At 37.2% G+C, this 19808-nt stretch overlaps 1 protein-coding gene across 1 annotated transcript in view; it reads left to right on the top strand.

The window, feature by feature from the left end:
* The window catches only part of LOC150096290 (uncharacterized), a 50415-nt gene that overhangs the window by 19898 nt on the left and 10709 nt on the right, over positions 1 to 19808 (top strand). The window contains exon 2 of the mRNA XM_090409330.1: positions 8293 to 8834. Coding sequence (XP_090265456.1) covers positions 8293 to 8834 — 542 coding nt within the window. The remainder of the gene's footprint in view (positions 1 to 8292; positions 8835 to 19808) is intronic.

Here is a 19808-nt window from a genome sequence, read left to right on the forward strand (position 1 = left end):
AGAAGAATGAAAATGCATTTATTGAGCTGTTGCAGGACAACTTCCTCAAGCAGCATGTGATAGAAGGAACTCGAGGTCAAAGAGTGTTAGATTTGATTATAGTGGCAGAAGGCGTTTTAGTTAAAGACGTACTATTCTGCCTCCAGTTGGTGACAGTGATCATGCGGTGCTCACTTGGGAAGTGACTAAGTTTATGAATGTTCCATTCAGAAAAGGTTACATGCTGAACTACAAAGCAGGAAATTATGACCAACTGAAGGGTACACTGAGTTCAGTGGAATGGGATCGGTTGCCGGATGGAAAGAATATCGATAGTGCATGGGAAGCATTTAAACAATACTTAAATGATGAGATATCAGAATGTGTCCCGGGAGTTCAAAGAATAAATAGAGTAGGAGTCAAATGGATGTGTAATCTTATTAAGTAAGAGATTCGTAAGAAAAGGACAATGTGGAAGGAATACCGTTTGCATAAGGATGACGTCCGTTATGAACGTTATAAGCAGTAGGCTAAAATAGTCACAACTGTTGTATGGAAAGCAAAGTCTGATTATGAAAATAAACTGGATCCGCATGCTAAAGACAACCCAAGAATTCTATCGATATGCTGCAAGTAAAAGAAAGAACGAATATGAAAGAATAACTATTCTAAATCCAGATGGCATGAGGGTTACAAATGTAGAAGAGGTTGTTCAGTTAATGCGTGCCCATTTCGTTAAAAGCTATCAACCTGGTGAACGCAACATTTAGCTCACTGTTACCTCTTCACTAGATGAAGACACGCATGTGTGAGGCCAAGGTATTAGAGCTGTGCTCTAATACCTTGGCCTCACTGAATAAGAATTCAGCAACAGGGACTGATGGAATATCAGCACGTGTGCTAAAAGAGTGTTCAGCTGAACTGGCCATTCCTTTGATCAGGATGTTTAATATGAGTCTCAGAACAGGGAAGATTCTGCAGGAATGGAAGGAATGTATGGTAATTCCATTGCACAAGGGTGGTGCAAAGACCGATGTATCCAACTATCAACCAATTAGTATCTCAGGAGTGGTGGTGAAGATTTTGGAAAATTTGGTTAGACCTGCATTCAGAAATGGGTTGACAGTGAATCCTACTTTGCAATGAGTAAACCCATGCAAATGAGTTGCATGGGTTTATTAATGGGTTGCTAAAACATGGGTCATGTTTTAGCAACTTGCTCACATTCTATAACAATGTTACCATTGAACTAGACAAAGGGGGAATGGATACACCATGATACTTTTGGATTTTGCTAAAGCTTTTGACAGAATACAGCATGGCAGACTGCTGCATAAATTGGAGAAAATGGATTTGGGTTATAGAATATTAGCATGGATAAGAGGATGGCTGATTGACAGATATCAAAAAGTGATATACGGGGGATCTGAGTCTGCAAGGTTTAAGGTAACAAGTGGTGTACCAAGGATCAGTGCTTAGTCCACTGTTATTCAATCTGTACATTAATGATATTGGGAAGGATTTGACAAGCGACATACAGTTATTTGCTGATGATGCAAGGATAGGTAGGGTAATCAGGAATGCTGCTGATATGCAGTCTTTGCAGAATGATTTGAATAGGTTGAAATTGTGGGCATGGGAAAATGGGTGTCAGTTCAATGTCAGTAAACGTAAAGTCATTCACTTCGACAGGATTAGATATCCAATGTCGTATTATATTGGTGGGATTAGGCTAGAAGAAACTGATGAGGCTAGGGATCTTGGAGTGTTAATAGATAGGAAGCTGAAATTTAGGGGCCATGTGGCAAAGATTGCAGACAGCTCAAAAGATAATTGCAATGCTGAAATGAACGTTCACATATAAAGATAAGGATGTTATTTTGCCTCTTTACAAGACCTTGATAAGACCTCACTTAGACTATTGTGCGCAGACCTGGTCTCCTTGTTTCCATTGTGATTCTCATATATTGGAGAGAGGTGCAATAGAGAGTGTTAAAAATGATATCAGGATTGTGGAATACTGATTATGAAGACAGGTTGAGAATTTGTAGACTGCAGACACTAGCAAACAGGAGAAAGAGGGGTAATTGAGACTTACAGACTTCTGAAAGGGTCTTACAGGATTTCAATTAATGGAGGGTGGGGAAAGGGCATTCTTGGAAGCTGAGAATGAAGGCCGCCAAGAAGGGTGTGAGGGCTAGATTTTTCTATCATAGGGTGGTGCATGATTGGAATAGATTGCTATTGGATGTTGTGAGTGCAAACAGTGTGAATGAATTCAAGAATAAGTATGATGGTAGCTGGTGTGTGTGTGTGTGTGTGTGTGTGTGTGTGTGTGTGTAGTATGTGGCCTCCCTCGATGAGTCTCTGACTCCCTCGAGGTCTCTCTTAATAATAATAATAATAACATGCTTTCACTCCTCTAGGTTGTAGTTATTCACACATTTGACGTCTGTAGATGCTGTATGGTCACTCCCATACCCCGTAGGGTTTGAGAGGTGAAACTTTTACTAGAAAGTGATATGATTGCAGATGCTCTTTCCACACAGAGTTAGGACAATCACAAACATCCATGCCCATGGCAGGATTTGAACCTGCAGCCTATTGGCTGGAGAGCTGATATGCTAACCACTCTGCCAAGTAGGACTCACATTCACTTGGATCATCTATACTTAACTTGATCTGTAAAGAGTGGGAGATAACAACCCCACCTTGGCTAAGCTCACATAGAGCGGCAGGTTGCATGTTATTTAAAAGGATGGATGAGCACACATCAGTCAATGCTATTTGCTTTTCTAATGTTATAGGAGTCCAGGTACTTTGCAGGTGATTGTTTCTGTTTAAACAACATCTTTCTTGGTTAAGCAGTCAGTTGAAATATCTAAACTTACTAAGCCGACCAGTATCTCATGTTAGTATGCTCCCAGTTTTTGTGTGTTAAGGTTTAAGTGCTGGGAGAAATATGTTCAAAGCTTGATGGAATAAGACAGCACTGAGAAAAAATTAAATATAATATTTAATTCTTCTATTATTTCATCTGTCACAAAGACAACTTCATGGAGTACCATATGGGAATTGTAACACTTGATTTCTTGATAATTTATCAAGAAATTAAAAAGTTTACTCAAATAAGTTTCTTCTTAGCCTCCTGACATCACAAAAAAAACCCTTAAATCTTTCAGTTCCCCCCCCCCCTCATATACACCTTGCCTAAAATCCACAAACTCAATTCTCTCCTAAGACTCATAGTAGATGCTATAAATCATCAAAATCTCTTGTCCTCTTACTGGCCATACCATATCATTTGTAAAAAAACTCTGCCCATTTAAAATTTCTATTGAAAATCTAATTGTTAATAATATAGTTTTCCTAATTAACATCACTTCACTGTTCACAACATTCTCTTAAATGACACTTTATTACTTTTAAAAAAAGTTTGCCTCTTGATATCACAGGTCTCTTTTCCTTTGCAATCCATACCTGATATTTCTCTTGGAAGAAATGAATTTATAAATAGATAGAGGGGTATCTCTGTGGGTTCTCCTCTCTCACCCCCCCTCCTCCTTTGCCAATTTTTTCATGGAAGATGTTGAAAAACAAGCTCTTGACTCAATTCCTCTGAAACCTTTTATTTGGCTAAGATATGTGGAGGATGTATTTTCTATTTGGCTTCATGACCTCAACATATTAGACTCTTTCCTCTTTTACCTCAGTAATCTGAACTTTAGAATCTAGTTTACAGTGGAAAAGAAAAATAGTAGTCTGACCTTTTTAGGCAACTTGGTAACATCTAATACCAAGAATGCAGGAAACTCATTTACACAGGCATATACATTTCACAACCCCCCACCCCGAACAATTTGGTATCATTAAAACACTAACCAATAGAGCCTATAATCTTTTTTCCAGTGAGGCCTCTCTTCCAGTAGAATTCACTCATATATACCACACGTTTCTGTTTAATGGGTACAGTTCCCATAGTGTCAAAAAATGGTCCTTTGCTTAATCCATGACCTCTTCTGAAAAATTTTAGTAATGCTACCACCATTCCCTGTGTCCAAGGCACATCAGAAAATACAGCCAGAATCTTAAAAAAATACAACCTCTACACAGTTTTCAAGCCCCCCCCCACACTTGAAACTAGCTACTCTTATCCACTCCACTAAAGACCAACTCCCTCTTCTTTCAGTTTCTGGTATATATAGAGTTTCCTGGTCCTGTAAATTGGTCTACTAATGATAGGCAGTAAAGTCAGCCACCATCTGCATGGATGATCATAAAAAAAAAATGGATCTGTAATCATGACAATGATTAATTGGACCTTGCAGACTATCTTTGAATATGACTCATAGAATCAATTGGAAAATGACCATGCTCCATCACAGTAAACTTAGAAGAGAAACACTGTTTTTAGCTGCTGCTCTCCAAAATCAGCCTAATTTAAATAAATATGGTTGTTTAAAACGTCTCAAAATATGAAAAACACTAATATTTTGAGTTTACATCCTATGCCACCAACACGTGTCCATAGAGGTTCTCCACCTAGTTAGGACTCTTGTCTTTCAGCCACATGTTTCAATTAGTTTTGTATTGTCTTTTTTTTTTTGTGTGTGTGTGTGTGTGTGTGTGTGTGTGTGTGTTACAATTCCCATATTGTACTCCCTAAAGATGTCTCTGTGACTGAGATGAAATATTGGAAGAATTAAATATTATTTTTAATTCTTTCTCACTGCTGTTTTACTCCATTAAGCTTCCAGTTTGTAAACCACCTGAAGCATGGATGAAGACAGCTCTCTTGATACAGCCACAAGTGTAGCATTATTCTTGTGAGCCAGATTCAGATTTTCAGATGCCAGATATGCAAATCACTCATTTGGTAACTCAAACAGTTTGGTTTAGACTACAAGGTGAGAACTTCCTCATACAGGACATGATGATCACCTGATTTCAAAAGCATCAGCAGAATTCAAAATTTTTTTTTTTCAATGAGTAATGATCATGTGTTTTGCAATGATATTAATGAATTCATGAAAACACTGGAAAGGAAACAATTCTGATGAAATGGCCCTTGTTTATTGATGCATCAAACCTTACTTCGAAGACCATACTTCTATGGACTGGAAATAAGTATTCCTCTATTCCAGTAACATATTATTATGATGATTATTATTATTATGGGCAACTCCAAGGAGTCGATAGACTCATCGAGGGAGGCCCTAACATCATGTCAAGAACAACTGTTCGACATTCGCACAGTATCTATCATACCTCGCCTTGAACATTCACAGTCATGGCATCCACAACAGACTCTGGCAGCTTATTCCACTCATTCACCACTGTCCAAGTAAAAAACCTAGCTCTAACACCCTTGCTAACCACACTCTTGCCCAGCTTCCATGGATGGCCCCTAGTCCTCCCACCACCAGTCCTATTCTCAAAAATATCTTCTGAATTAATCTTATAGAAACCCTTCAGTAATTTGATTGTCTCAATCATATCACCCCTTTTCCACCTATCAACCAATTTCTGCAACCCACAAATCTTCAACCTGTTCTCATAAGGTTCATTCCATAGACCTGCTATCATCTTGGTCACTTGTCTCTGGATCCTCTCCACCTCCTCCCCACCAAGAAGAAACCCTGGTGCCCATATCTGGGCACAGTAGTCTCGATGGGGTCTTATCAAGACTCGATATAGAGGAATAATAATCTGTTTGTCTCTGCTTGTTAAAGTATTTTTCAGTAACCAAGTGATTTGATGAGCTGATTTTGCCACTTTTGAGATGTGCCCCCTAAACTTCAACTCCCTATCCACCAACACTCCCAAATCCCTGGCCTTGTCAATCTCCCAGAGTACAGTTTCACCAATGATATACTGCTGCTAATTTTTTCACCCCAAAATGCATAACCTTACACTTTGCCACATTAAATTGACATCCATTCTCCTTAGCTCAGTCCTCCAAAACTATCCAAATCATCTTGCAAAATTTTGACATCCTGTGCACTCACTATTGCTCTACCCAACTTTGCATCATCAGCAAACAAATGAACAGTTCCTCTCAGATCCTTTCCTATATCATTAATGAACAAATTGAATATTAGTGGTCCAAGAACAGAACCCTGCTGCACACCACTAGTCACAGGCCGTCTTTTGGACTCTACTCCTGAATAAACCACTCTCTCATATCTCTCCATCAACTACCCTCCTATCCATCTCACCAACCCTATATCCATCCCCATATGCTGCAGTTTACTGATTAGAATTCCATGTGGTATCTGGTCAAAGGCCTTAGCAAGGTCCAGTAGAATCACTGTAAACCTATTATCCTTATCCAGTTCAGCCGTCACTGTGTTATAAAACGTGAGTAAGTTAGTGAGACATGATCTACCCTTCACAAAATCATGCTGTCCCCCATACAGTATCCCATTTTCATCTATCCAATCCTGTATTTTCCTCTTGACTATTTTCTCCAAGACCTTGACAACGATTCATAATATGCTGATTGGTCGGTAATTTACAACAGCAGTCTTGGAACCTCCTTTATGCAGTGGAACTATTTTCCCCTCTTTCCACCCCCTCGGGACTAACCCAGATCCGAGACTCAAGTTAAACAAAATGGTCAAGGGCACTGACAATTCTTTAGCCGCTTCACGTACGACACAAGCTGGTATACCATCCAATCCCACAGATGTATTGACATTGAGGTTTTGTAATAGACTATTCACATCCACTTCATTCACCACAATTCCCGTATAAGCTATTGGTTCATTCATTACTGCAGTGTCACCACCTGGATGATACTCTCGTGCAAAGTACTCGCTCAGTAATTCCCCATTACATGCTGTTGCAGATAGTTATCCCTTAATAACCGCATAAAATCCAATTCCTTCTTCCCATGTGCCCTCTCCTCTTTCCAGTCAATGTTACCATAATTGAAATCCCCCATAATAATTTCCCTCCTTCCACTCATTTCTTCTATTTGCTTATGCATACTATCTCCATCATCTATTCCATCACCTGGTCTATGGCAGCACCCAATTGTATATTTTGTTCTGCTAGTCTCAGTCTCACACCAAATAGTCTCAAATGTGCTCTTTTCCCTATCCTGCAGTTCCACTTCTATTCTCCTTGACTGCAGCTCATCAGTTATCATCAGTAATACTCCTTCCCCCATTTTATTCACCCTGTCACTCCTGAACACACCATACTTCTCACATTCAATCCCACTAGCTATATCATCTTCTGTCAGCCATGTTTCACTAATGCCAATAACCTGTGGCCTGGAAGTGCCAACCAAGGCCAAAAATTCTTCCTTCTTGTTCCTAATACTTTTGGCATTAGTATACGTGAATTGCAGAAGCCCATTTGTCCCATCCCTATTTTGATGCCTTATAATAACTATCCCATTCTGATTTGTTGTCCTTCATACTCACTCAGGCATATGACACACATTCATACACTCTACTGTCTCCCTAAAGTCTGCATATCTACCCCCCCCCCCCTTAGTGACTCTAGTTTCCCTGATTCTGCACATCCACTTCCACTTCATTTAACAACTTTTCAAGTCTCCGTACACCAAATCCATTCAAATGTAAACCATCCATCTTATATAAATCCTTTCGCCCATCGAACTCACTCCACACATCCACAAATTCCACACCACTCCTCCTGGATAATCCACGCATAAAGTCATTAGCAATTTTGGCCCTCCTTCTATACTCTTCACTGTCATACCACGGAAACAGACTCACCATCCTAACTCTCTCACTCTTCTCTTTTGCTACCTCAAGTAATTCCTTCAAATCCTCTCTCATAGCCATTTTGTCTCCTTTCAAATCATTCGTTCCCGCTACTACTATCAATTCTTTCACCCTCTGCTTTTGCATTCTTATTGACTCGCTTACATCCTTAACGTTCGCATCTGGTTGGTACGATTTTGTCAAACTCTCATCTATCACACCTCTTACTAAAGAATCTCTATACAACATTCGCTTCCTCCATATGCTATCCATATGGAGGAATAATATGAGAATATGGCTTTTTCTTCTTAAATAATTAACTATGATGAACACAGGTGAAACATCTGCAGTGACCTTTTATGTGCATGGTCAAAGTTTATTCTATTTTAAATATAATTCTGATTCCTGAAAATACTGATGGATGGGTGATATGCTAATTTTAAGCTCATATTCAGAACATTAAAATTAATGTTCAATTCACCTATTTTTATTTCAAAGCAAAACAAAAAATTTCAATTTGTTGCTCAGTGTAATTATTATAAATGCTTTTTGTTTTTCTCTATTTTTCTTTTAGTTATAGAGCAGAGATCATCCATATCTGAAATGTTTACCTCTGAAGACTGTTCAGTGAAAGTAAAACATAATTTTAAGATTCGTTCTGTTTTCAGTGACTCTGAACTTTCTAATACATTAAACTGTGTACCGGAACCTACATTGCAGAATGAACAGAATGAATGTTTTGAAAGTTTAGAAAATTTGCCACCTACACTTGACTGTGCAAATCAAGCTAAATTTGTGGGAAAATCCAGGATTGTGAAATCTAGCTCAGACTTGAGTGGGGATAAAATAGAAAACTCTTCAACTAATGGAACAGTACAACATCGGGCAAGTGCCTCTAGCATTTATGCCTTTCCTAAGAAAGTATCGGATGCTGAGACACGTTCGTATGGCCGAACTCGAGTTGACACCCGTCGTAGTAGTAGCTGCACACAGTTAATAGAAACACTGCAACTTTCATCACTAAGCAAGGCAACTGTTCGTCCTTGGATTGTCATTATGGGTGCAGTTATTGTGTGCATTGTTTTAGGCAATGGTTGCAGCTTGCCATTACCTCAGGTATTGTGCTTTTGTTTTTCTAGTACATGCTGTTGAAAATTTCTTAATGACAAAGAAGGCTGATATATTTATAAAAATGTATAAAAATAAATTATTTATTTTACTCAGATTTTAATATTATGTTATTTATTGGGCACTAAATGGAGTCAAAAGACTCATTGCGGGAGACCCACTCTATCCATTAACACAATACCTACCATACATCTCCTTAAGCCTATTCACTGTTGGGTTGCGCACAACCACCTCTGGCCATCCATTCCACTCATTCACTATTCTTCAAGAAAAGAACCTAGTCCACATACCCTTATTAGCCATTCTCTTACACAGCTTCCAAGTGTGACCCCCTTGTTTTCCCTCTACTCCCCCATGTATTGAAAAATTTCTTCTGTATCAATCTTACGGTATCCCTTTAGTAAATTATAAGTTTCTATCAGCTAAACTCTGCAACCCACACATCATCAATCTGTCCTCATAGGAAACATTCCACAGACCTGTCACCAGCTTGGTCACTCGTTTCTGAATCCTCTCCACCACCTCCTGATCCCCAAAAAATGCCAGTTACCAAATCTCTGCACAGTCAACATGTGGCCGAATCATAGCCTTTTATAAGGAGGGATAATAACCTGCCTAATTTTACTTGTCAGTGTGCTCTTCAGCATCCAAGTAATCGTCTGAACTATCTTGCCAACTCTTGCAATATGTTCTCTGAATTTCAAATCTCTGTCCCACCATCACCTTCCAATCCCTAGCCTCATCAATTTCCTGTAAATTAGTACCATCAATATGATATGAAGTGTATGAGCTTTTCATCCCGAAGTGCATTACCATATATTTTACAACCATTGTCCTTTGCCCACACTGTCAATTTATTTAAATCATCTTGTAAGATATCTACATCACCTTTATCAACTATTGCCTCCCTAGTTTTACATCATTGCAAGCAACTGAATGTTCCTCTTCAAATCTTCTGCTATATCATTAATGTACAAATTAAAGAGTAATGGTCCTAGTACAGAGCCCTGGGTCACTTGACTAGTCATCCTCATTTGCCTTGATTCCACTTCACCATACACTACCCTCTGATGTCTATCAGCCCCATCCATTCCACTAGCCTGATATCCATTCCCATTTGATCTAACTTCTGTAATAGTTTTCCATGCAGTATTCTTTCAGATGCATTTGCAAAGTCCAGCAGTATCATAGTGTAGCCATTTACTTTATTCCAATTCTGCTGTCACCTTATTATAAAATGTGAATAAATTATTGAAGCAGGACCTAGTTTTTACAATGCCATGCTTGCCTCCTATAGAGTATCATATTCCTATCCACCTATTCCTGATTTTTACCTTTAATCAACTTTTCCAGTACCACCATTCCAGAGATACTAATTGGTCTGTAATATTTTTACATTTTTACGTTCCCACAATTTACGTTTTCCTGTCATATACGTCATTTTCCGTTGGTCCCTTCGTAAGGCCTATTCTTACGATATATTGTTTTCCCGCCATTAACAACTTGATGTGGACGTTATTTCCCGATTTGCGTTTTTTTCTCCGGTGGCAATACTGATTTTCGAATCGATTTCTGCAGAAATATGCGCATTTCTGTTCCCAGATGGCATTGCTTTCAGCTGTAAGTTTCGCTTTCGCCATCACAGTGACTTGCATGCTTGAAGCAGTAATGTAGTGATGAGCGATACCGTGATTTTTCAGTCACAGTATGAATTGATCTTGCAGAATTTCTGTTATGTAATTTAGCATCTGAAAGTTGCTTTCAAGTTGCGGTGGTGGATTATCCATGTTAGTAACATAGAGGGGGAAAAAAAAGAAAATGTATTTCGGTAGAAGAAAAGATGGCAATTCTGCGTCATGCAGATTGGCATGCCGGAACACGTATGCATTTAGCAAAAGATCTTGGACTCTCCGTGTCCACTTTGAACACGATAGTAGAAAACAGGTCAAGCATTGAACTCAATGCAAAGCAATCTGGTGCTATGTCAAAAAAAAAAAAAAATGAAAAGCAAAAACAAACAATCAACAATTAAAGATTTTTTTTAAATAAATAAATGCAAGTAATTCTAAATTCATTTATTTTCAGTTATTAAATTTTGTAATCAAGTATGTAGACTCACATACTAGCAGCAAGTCATCTTTTAGCCTTTTTTTTAAATGTTTTTTTTTTTTACATTTCCTGCTATTTATAGTTTTTTCCATCAGTCCCCTGAAAAGTGTAAAAAAGGGGTTTTACTGTGTGTGTGTGTGTGTGTGTGTGTGTGTGTGTGTGTGTGTGTGTGTGTGTGTGTGTGTACAGTATATATTAGAGGCCTGTGTAGCTCAATGGAAGTGGCGCTTGCATCCTCTGTGCTTGGCCGCACGAAGATGGACTTATAAATTTGAGTCTAGTCACTGATTGAAGGAACTTTTTCTAAGCCTTTCTTCGATTGGCTCCCTAGTTAGTTGATCTCTGGCATGGGAAGCAGGTTTTTTTTCCTGGAGACTTGGGTTTTTCATCCCATAAACTCAAGAAAATTGATTGTAGAGTCAATTTTCTTGAGTATCTTAGGTACCAAGAGATGGCAGCACTTGTTTGCTCATCTCTTCATCAGTGCGCCTATAATTAGTGATAGACATGGGTTAGCTATCTCTGATTAACTACAGGTGGAGATTGAACTGCCCACCCAGTCTCCAAAAAAGCTAGATAGGGGTTTAAAGACCTTGCCTACTCCCTATAAGGGAATAAAAGAGTGTTAGCTTATTTATGTTTATTTTTTATATATATATTAGAAATACTTATGGATTAATAATAGATTTGGATATGATAAGTATCAAGTTGGATGAGAAAGTAAATTAAGTACTTAGAAAAGGATAAGTGGAAACTCCACTTTAATGTGAATGTCAAGTGAAGAGGTTATTCAGTGGTTTCTCTAAGTTTGGGAGGATGAGTGGGAGTAAGTATCAAGTAAATATTGGTAATGCAAGATGTTATTTTGTGGAATGAAATGGTAGGACACTGCTTTGAGCATATTTGAGTATTACTCTTCAAGAAGCAGATGATGAATAAGTTTTGAAAAGCATTAATGAATAAACTAATGAAGTTTGGAAGAGGGAGAACATTAAAGGCTGTGAGAATGGCAGACAAAATTGCTACAAAATATTGATAAACAAAATGAAGAAGTAGTTGTTTTGCCATTTAAGGCCTATTAGAGACTACCATGTGCAAATTATTTAGTCTCCTTGGGAATGAGAAGTAAATTTTTTGCATCACCACACATATGTCGGTAGTTGTATCCATACGTTTCATAATGTATTCTGATCACCGTGTAAGCATGAAAGAAAGGATACACATACATTGGGATGGGGGGGGGAATATCAGTAAATTATGGTAATAATTTAATAAAAATGAGTAAATGAATGCAAATTGATTGCCACTAGGTTGCCCAAGACAGAGAAAGCCATCTTTGTTGAGATCACTGTGAAAAGATAAGCTTAAATTTTAAAACTGTGTGTGACAATAGTGATAATTTGTTATTTAAATATTGATGTATGATAGCTGTGATTGGCAAGTGGTGTTCAGTGTAGTTAAAGTTCTGTATTTATTGAATTTCTTTGTGTTTCTTGTGTGTGCCTTTGAGCATGAGTAAAATGTCAGTGAGATGTAGGCCAGTGCGAAAAATGAATGCAAGTGGCATCGATTTCTCAAAAACGGTGAAGTGCCATGAATGCAGTATGCTTAGGGAGATATTGAAGATATTTATGTGGAGAAGATTAATAGGAGAGATGAGAGAGAGTTAGGGTGTGCAAGCAGTGTGGCATGCTTATGGATTATGATATATCATTAAATGTGAGCAGTAACGGGCAAAAGATCGTGGATGTAGCTATGGGAATAAGCAGAGTTGATGATACAGTTCAGTGCTTGAGCAATGACAGTAAGACAGCAGGCGAAAGCATTGGTAGTGAGTTAGCAGCAGTAAGAGTGCAAGCATAGCTTGCAATGAGTTAGTGGCAGTGAGCAGTAAGACAGCAGACATGCAAGGTTAGTTAAAATGGGATGGCATAATTGGCAATGAAAAAGTAATTGAAGAGATGAAAAGCAGAGTTGATAAAGATGCAGTATGAGATTAAATATATGAGGAATGAACTCAAAAGAATTATGGATTTGCATGGAAATATAAGGAAGAATGGGATGAAAGATTTGAAAGAAATATCAAATGGTTTGAGAGTAGCAGTGTATTGGGATTTGGTGATTAGATGTGTGATGAGTGAAAAGGAGCATAAGGTTTGTTTTCCAGGAAGTAGAATGAGCAGGGTGATTGAAGCATTGGATAAGAGAAGTAGACGACTAAAAGAGTTGGTAGTGGTAGTTGGCACAAATAATTTGACTGGAACTAGGAGAACATAAGGCCGGATGTCATGATGCTGTTAGGGAGAGTGAAAGATAAGAGTGTAGTAGGTAAGATAGTCAGCATGTTGCCTAGGTATTATAATGAAGCAAAGATTATGAATAGTATGCTAGCAGAGTTGGGTGAAGAAAAATGAGTTCATTTTGTGAATGTGTGTGATGAATTTAAAGGATGGATAGAGCTGAATAAATGAAATGAGCTACATTTAAATGAATTTGGTGTGAGTCTACTGGAGAAACTATTGCTATAACAGAAATTAATGACTGAATGGAATGGAAGGCATGAGGAAGCAAGAGATATTATGAAAGTGAGGTAGGAGAGTTGATCGATAAGAGTGAAGAGAATGAGTGAGAGATGGACAGGGAAACGGGTGGAGTCACTGTACACTGGAGGATGCTATGTGAGCAGTATAGATGATGGTTTCGAGAGTAGATGTGAGTACTCAAGAAGTGATTATTTGGAAGGGAATTTTTTTTGGAATAGGTGAGATATGGGAGTGTTATAGTGTAACACATACAAGATGGAGAAAACCTGTCAGTTGTATAGAGATAATATTGTGATGCTATTGTTGGCCAGAGCAGCTGAAGCTATGAGGCCACTGTATTATGTCAGTTAATTGTGTGGGTTCTGCTGGCTAGTTACCCATTCGATAGGTTGAAAACCCTGTGTGTTCAGCTGAATTAACAAACATTATAATAGCTTCCTTGTCCACAGCAAAACATCAAGTTGTTTTTGGTCCTTGTACCATAGCATTAGTTTGTCATTTGATACATAATTTTTTTATCATTCCAAATTGTTTTGCCTAATTTTGAAGAAATAGTCTCATTTAAATCAAAATTATTGATCATTTGTCAAATACTTCAAATATCAAATTTTATTAAATTGTTGTGTAATTCTAGCGTAATTTTTGGTAACTTACAAACAGATTGGCAAAATAACACTGTGATAGTATTTACACAAAGAACTTCAGTAGCTCAATCTTTTCAAGATATCTTTGGGTTGGAATAACCTGTATTCAAATCCCATTTAGGGCACAAAGAACTGTTATTAGGAATTTTCAAGTTAAGCTGAAGTAGCCAGTCTCATACAGAGGTAGCAAGATTCCCCCTCCTGGAAACTCTGGTTTTTCATCTTGCAAAATAATCAAACAGATCAGAAGAAATCCAGTTTGCAGACAGTGCTGAAATACAATTGCCTGTCCTATCAGAAAACAATGATCAGGTTTCTAAGATGACAAGTTACTTACCCATGACCATTGAGCCTAATGTGCAAATGAAAATGGAATTGGATCGGAGTGCTTATATAGAAATGCTTACGTATGGAGTGGAGTCACCAGGCTCTCTGAATTATGCAGTGGCTACACTGCATAATTTAGAGAGCCTGGTCAGAAGCTCGAATTGCTGATGATTGGACTAGAGCTCTCATAGTACTCATCTATAAAAAGGAATAAAACTGAATGTGAGAATTACAGAGGAATTTCTCTACTAGGTGTTCCAAGTAAGATTTATGTAAGCATACCTGAAAAGAGGTTGAGAAAGATTGTGGAAGAGAAACTTGGAGAAGAACAAGTTTAGACAAAAAATTTAAGACACATAGAAATTGAGAAATCGTGGGAAACTTAAGTGCAGGGATCTGCACTTAAGTTTTGTAGATCTGGAAAAGGCATACGACAAAGTGCCCAGAGGAAAGCTTTTCAAAACAATACAATTATTTAGGGTGAATGCAAGATTATATGAGGTTTGACACAGAAAAAATGAGACTGTGCCTGTGTCTCTTTTTATTTAATAAATTGAGAAAATCAACTATGATCTCCTTCAAAATAGTTTCCTTCTGAGTTGACATACAGCTGCATACGATGCTGACAACATTTCTGAGCAATTCTGCAGATCATTTTCTGAAAGGCTGTTGAGGATCTCTGTCGTTTTTGCTTTCACATCCTCTACCAACAAAAAATGGGTTCCTTTGAGCACCAACTTGATCTTTGGGAAAAGGTAGAAGTGCAGGGAGCCAGGTCTGGTGAATAGGGTGGGTGCTCAAGCACAGTGATGTTGTGATTAGCTGAAATCTGTTTCACAGATAAAGTGTTGTGGGCTGGCATGTTATGATGGTGCAAAATCCAACTTCTTCTCCACAATTCTGGTCATTTCCTTCTCACACGTTTGTGCAATTTCGTCAAGACTTCACGGTAATACTGCTGATTTACTGTCTAGATGTTGGGAACCCACTCTACCATTACAATACCCTGGATATCAAAGAAAAACGATCAACATTTCTTTGAACTTCGAACGATTGGTGCATGCTTTTTTTTTTTTTATTTGTCTTGGAGATGTTGCTGATTTCCACTGCATTGATTGTCACTTGGTTTCCAGATCATACATAAATATCCAAGGTTCGTCTTAAGTAATTACCAAATTCAACAAATCTAATTCATCCTTAATCTTTGCAAAAGATCCAAACACAGTTCCTTTTGACGTTCTTTTTGTTCATCTGATGACATTTTTGGAACCATTTTTTCACAAACCTTTTTCATGTTCAATTCTTCCATTAAAATGCGTCGAACACTTTCCCCTTTCCAAATGAACTTTCTTAGCTACAGCTTGAACACCCAACTTTCTGTCTTTTCGAATCACGTCTCGCACTTTTTTAATGTTGTCATTGGTAACTGCTGTGCATGGGTGGCCTGGGCGATCATCATCTTTCACACTTTCTCTGCCTTCCAAAAATTTTGTGCCATTCAAAAACATATGCACAGGACATGCACATTTCACCGTAAGCCTCGGTCAAAAATTGAAAAGTTTCTGTTGCAGAATTCTTCAGTTTCACAAGAAACAATGTTAACTTACTGTTCACTCTTGCACTCCAATATTTTCCGACCGAGGGTAAGAAAATGTCTATATTTTAATATGCATCTACTCGTACTGAGTAAAGCAATGGAGTTGAGCCTTGTCTCTTGGTGACAGGTTAAAACGTGCTCTATTACCATCTCTTTGTCTCTCTCTCCTCCCACTCTCCGTTCCACAGCTATAGGGCTAGTTTCTTTTTTTGTGTGTGCTGGACCTTGTACAGAGCAATGCATAGTTTATATTATGTTGTCAGTTAGCAGTTAGAATTGAAGAAAATACGTAGTAGATGGTTCAAAATAGTAGATAGTTTGATGTAAAATCAGGGGTAGACAAGGATGCACATTATCTCCACTATTATTCCTCATCTATATGGATTACATTATGAAAAAAAGTGGCATCAAGCCTAATATTAGAATTGGAGATGTCAAATTTAGATTTTTACTTTATTCAGTTTATGTTCTACCCCTGACATATCTAGTGCAAGTCTAACTAAACTGAATAACAGCTGCAATAAATTTTGCATGGAAATTCAGCAATAAAAAGACCAAAACTATGAAAATAGGCAGGAGAATAGAAAACTTCAGCTGCATTCTGAATGGAGATCCTATAGAACAAATAAAATATTTCAGATATTTAGATACAGTTTTTAGTGAAGATGGCAGGTTAAATCTGGAAATAGACAACAGGATAAGCAAAGCTGGCATGGGATAGCCAACTGAATAAATTTATATGGAAAAGAGAGAAATTAGCCAAAACACCTAACTAGCAGTATACAAAACAGTGTTCAAATCAATTGTAAGTTATGGATCTGAGAGTTGGGTTAGAAATAAAGCACTTGATCAAAGACTAGAGATCCCAGAAAAATTAGAGGAGTAAACCGATGGCCTCAATGGCAGAATCATATTAAAAATGAAGTTATCAGAAAGGAACTTGACATTGTTAGCATTCAAGAATGTGTCAGCAGAAATAATCAAAGGTGGTATGATGGCAGGAAAGATAGATTCAGAGGAAAAGACCAAGATGTAGGTTCAATCAGAAGTGCCTTAGAAGCACAAAATGTTAGGTATGACAATATTAGAGTGCTCACAAATAATAGGTTGATTTGGAGGTAAGTTGTATAGGAAATTAATAATAATGTAAACTTAATCATGTAGTGCTGTCATTATAACCTGAACATCCCTTGTGGATACATATCAGAAAACTGATGATGATGATGATGCTTACACAGGTTGAAATGTGTAATCATTGCGGACATTGTCGCTTTGCTTCAGTTTTTCAGCTATAAGTTTAACCATTTATGTATTATTAGCTCCTACATCATTTGCAGACTGTCTTTCACCACATACTTTATGGATAAAAATTCCATTACACTTAAACCTTTGAAGCCATCTTGTTCTAATTTAAGTTCTTTATAGAATAACTTAGCCTGGTCTATTAACATGCTATCACCATCACTTCAGTGTTGTTGAAACCATTTCATCATAACTCAAACGTGCTTGATACTCTTACCATTTTTCATAGTTTTTCTAACTCATTTGTTTCTTGGAGTTGCTGTCTGTAAAACAAATTGCAGTATTTTGTCCCTTTGTTTCTTTATATCATAAACAGTTGACAAATCGATACAATGACCTAATACATATCACATAGTTTCTACACAGAAATACAATGGTTGTTGTTTCAACACTTCTACCTTATCTTGTATTAATATGAAGTGCTTGTACTTGACACTGCCATCATGAACTGGACCTTGCTTAGAAGTCATAGATAGGATTAAATGCAACTAAAATAAGCCAAGAAAAATAGAAAATAAGACTGCAGCAATCCCTTGATTAATGTGCCTAACACGTTCTTCAAAACAAGCGCATTAATTGAAAACATACTAATCAAATATAATAATCTATGGGAAAAAGTATAATTCATTCCTCAAATTTCTTTTTTGACCTTTAATTTTTTTATAAAAGAATTAGGGTATATCTCAGGGCCTAGTTAAAGGAAAACATGAAGCTGAAAGACAATAAAACATATTCAGAATATAAATTTATTATTCTACTTCTTAACAAAGAATTGAGCTAACGTAGTTTGGTGGGAATTCTTTTTTTTTTTTTTTTTTTTTCATACGACTGATACTATGGCCCTATTGCTGCTTCTCCTGCTTCTGCAAATTTTACTGCTTCTCTCTTCATCAGGATCAGCCTCTAAGCATTGCTGCTTAAAAACTTCAATTGTAAAATATTTTCAAATTATCTCTGTGAAATCTCTTTGGGCTTGGAAGTGATTAAATTTTCATCATATTCTTCAGGATCTTCCCGCTGTGCATTTAAATTTAGCAGCTCGGAATCACTCAATTTCTCAGAATGAGATTTAATTAACTTAGATTCATTTGAAAAGCCTCTAAAATCATTTGCACAATGTGCTTCAAAATGGCTCGCATATTGCTAGCAGTAATTTCATTCGATTTGCAACTTTATAACCAAGCTGAGATTTCTCTGATTTGGCCAGAAATGTCTTGGAAGGCATTTGCTTCCAAAAAAAAAAGCTGGTTTCATTGATATTAAATATTTGTTGGTCACAGTAGCCCCCTTCTTCCACAATTTTCTTCAAAATCTCTGCATAATTTGTGGCCACCTCCTTATCTGCACTTGCAGCTTGATTAGGGCTGTTTCTCTTTTTGAAACTCACACTACCCAGCACTAGCATGGAATTCTTCTTTTCTTAGTGGGATCCGTTTTTGGTTACAATCTTTGATCCATGTAGAAAGAAATTTCTCTAATTCAGTCATTATAATACTTTGATTTTGAGTGCGTGCAGGATGAACTTGAAGCAGCCTTTCTCTTTGTAATCAGCAGCTTTGCTTAAAATTGCTCTTATAGTTGAGTCATCCATTTGTGTGTTTTTGTGCTATCTTTGCTTTGGACTTGCCTTATTCATTTTTCTTTATTATTTCAAGTTTTTCTTCCAATGAGATTACTTTTTGAATCATTTTCATGCTTCCACTTTTTTGCTCACTAATTCTTTTACTCATGATGAAAGGTGGGAAAATCGTTTAAAATAATAAAAAAATAAGGAAATCTCATGCCTCCTTTGCAATTGTTTTTATCAGCAAAATGCTATGTAATTAGTAGACGATATAAATTCCACACTTATTAATAGCATACCACCAAATAGTGTGGTATGCCATTAAAAAATAATGTATATAGGCGCACTAATCAAATTTAGGTATAGGAAAAAAAAAATGGCACACTAATCGAGGGATTGCTGTAATTCAAAATCAAGGGATGACCATCAACTGCAGATATAAATAATTAAGCAAGCGCACATCACATAGACACCATGTATAGCAGCCCAGTAAACTAGTCAGTCAATTGTGAGAATTTTAAATAAGTACAAAGAATAGCACTGTTATCACCCCCCCCCCTTTCTGTAACTTTTGTATCCTATCTCCATTCCATATAATAGAATGCAGTTATACAGTATAAATTACTCAAAGAATCCTGTATAGCAGCATTATACTATATGGAAATCTGATTTCATCAACATTGGAAATTAGGATATTTCTAAGGCATAGCTTATATCAGAAATTGCAATCAGTAGTCATATTATTATTATTATTATTATTATATGACACCTCCAGGGAGTCCAAAGACTCATCAAGGGGGAGAGTGCCAACAGCATCGAACGATTGGTCCCCTTCCAGCTACTAACTGCTTTTGATTTAATTCAGGACTTTGATTT

This window comes from Typopeltis vanoorti, chromosome 19, assembly GCF_054136105.1.
Source record: "Typopeltis vanoorti isolate ZY-2024b chromosome 19, IOZ_Tvanoo_1.0, whole genome shotgun sequence".
NCBI classification, from domain to species: Eukaryota; Metazoa; Arthropoda; class Arachnida; order Uropygi; family Thelyphonidae; genus Typopeltis; species Typopeltis vanoorti.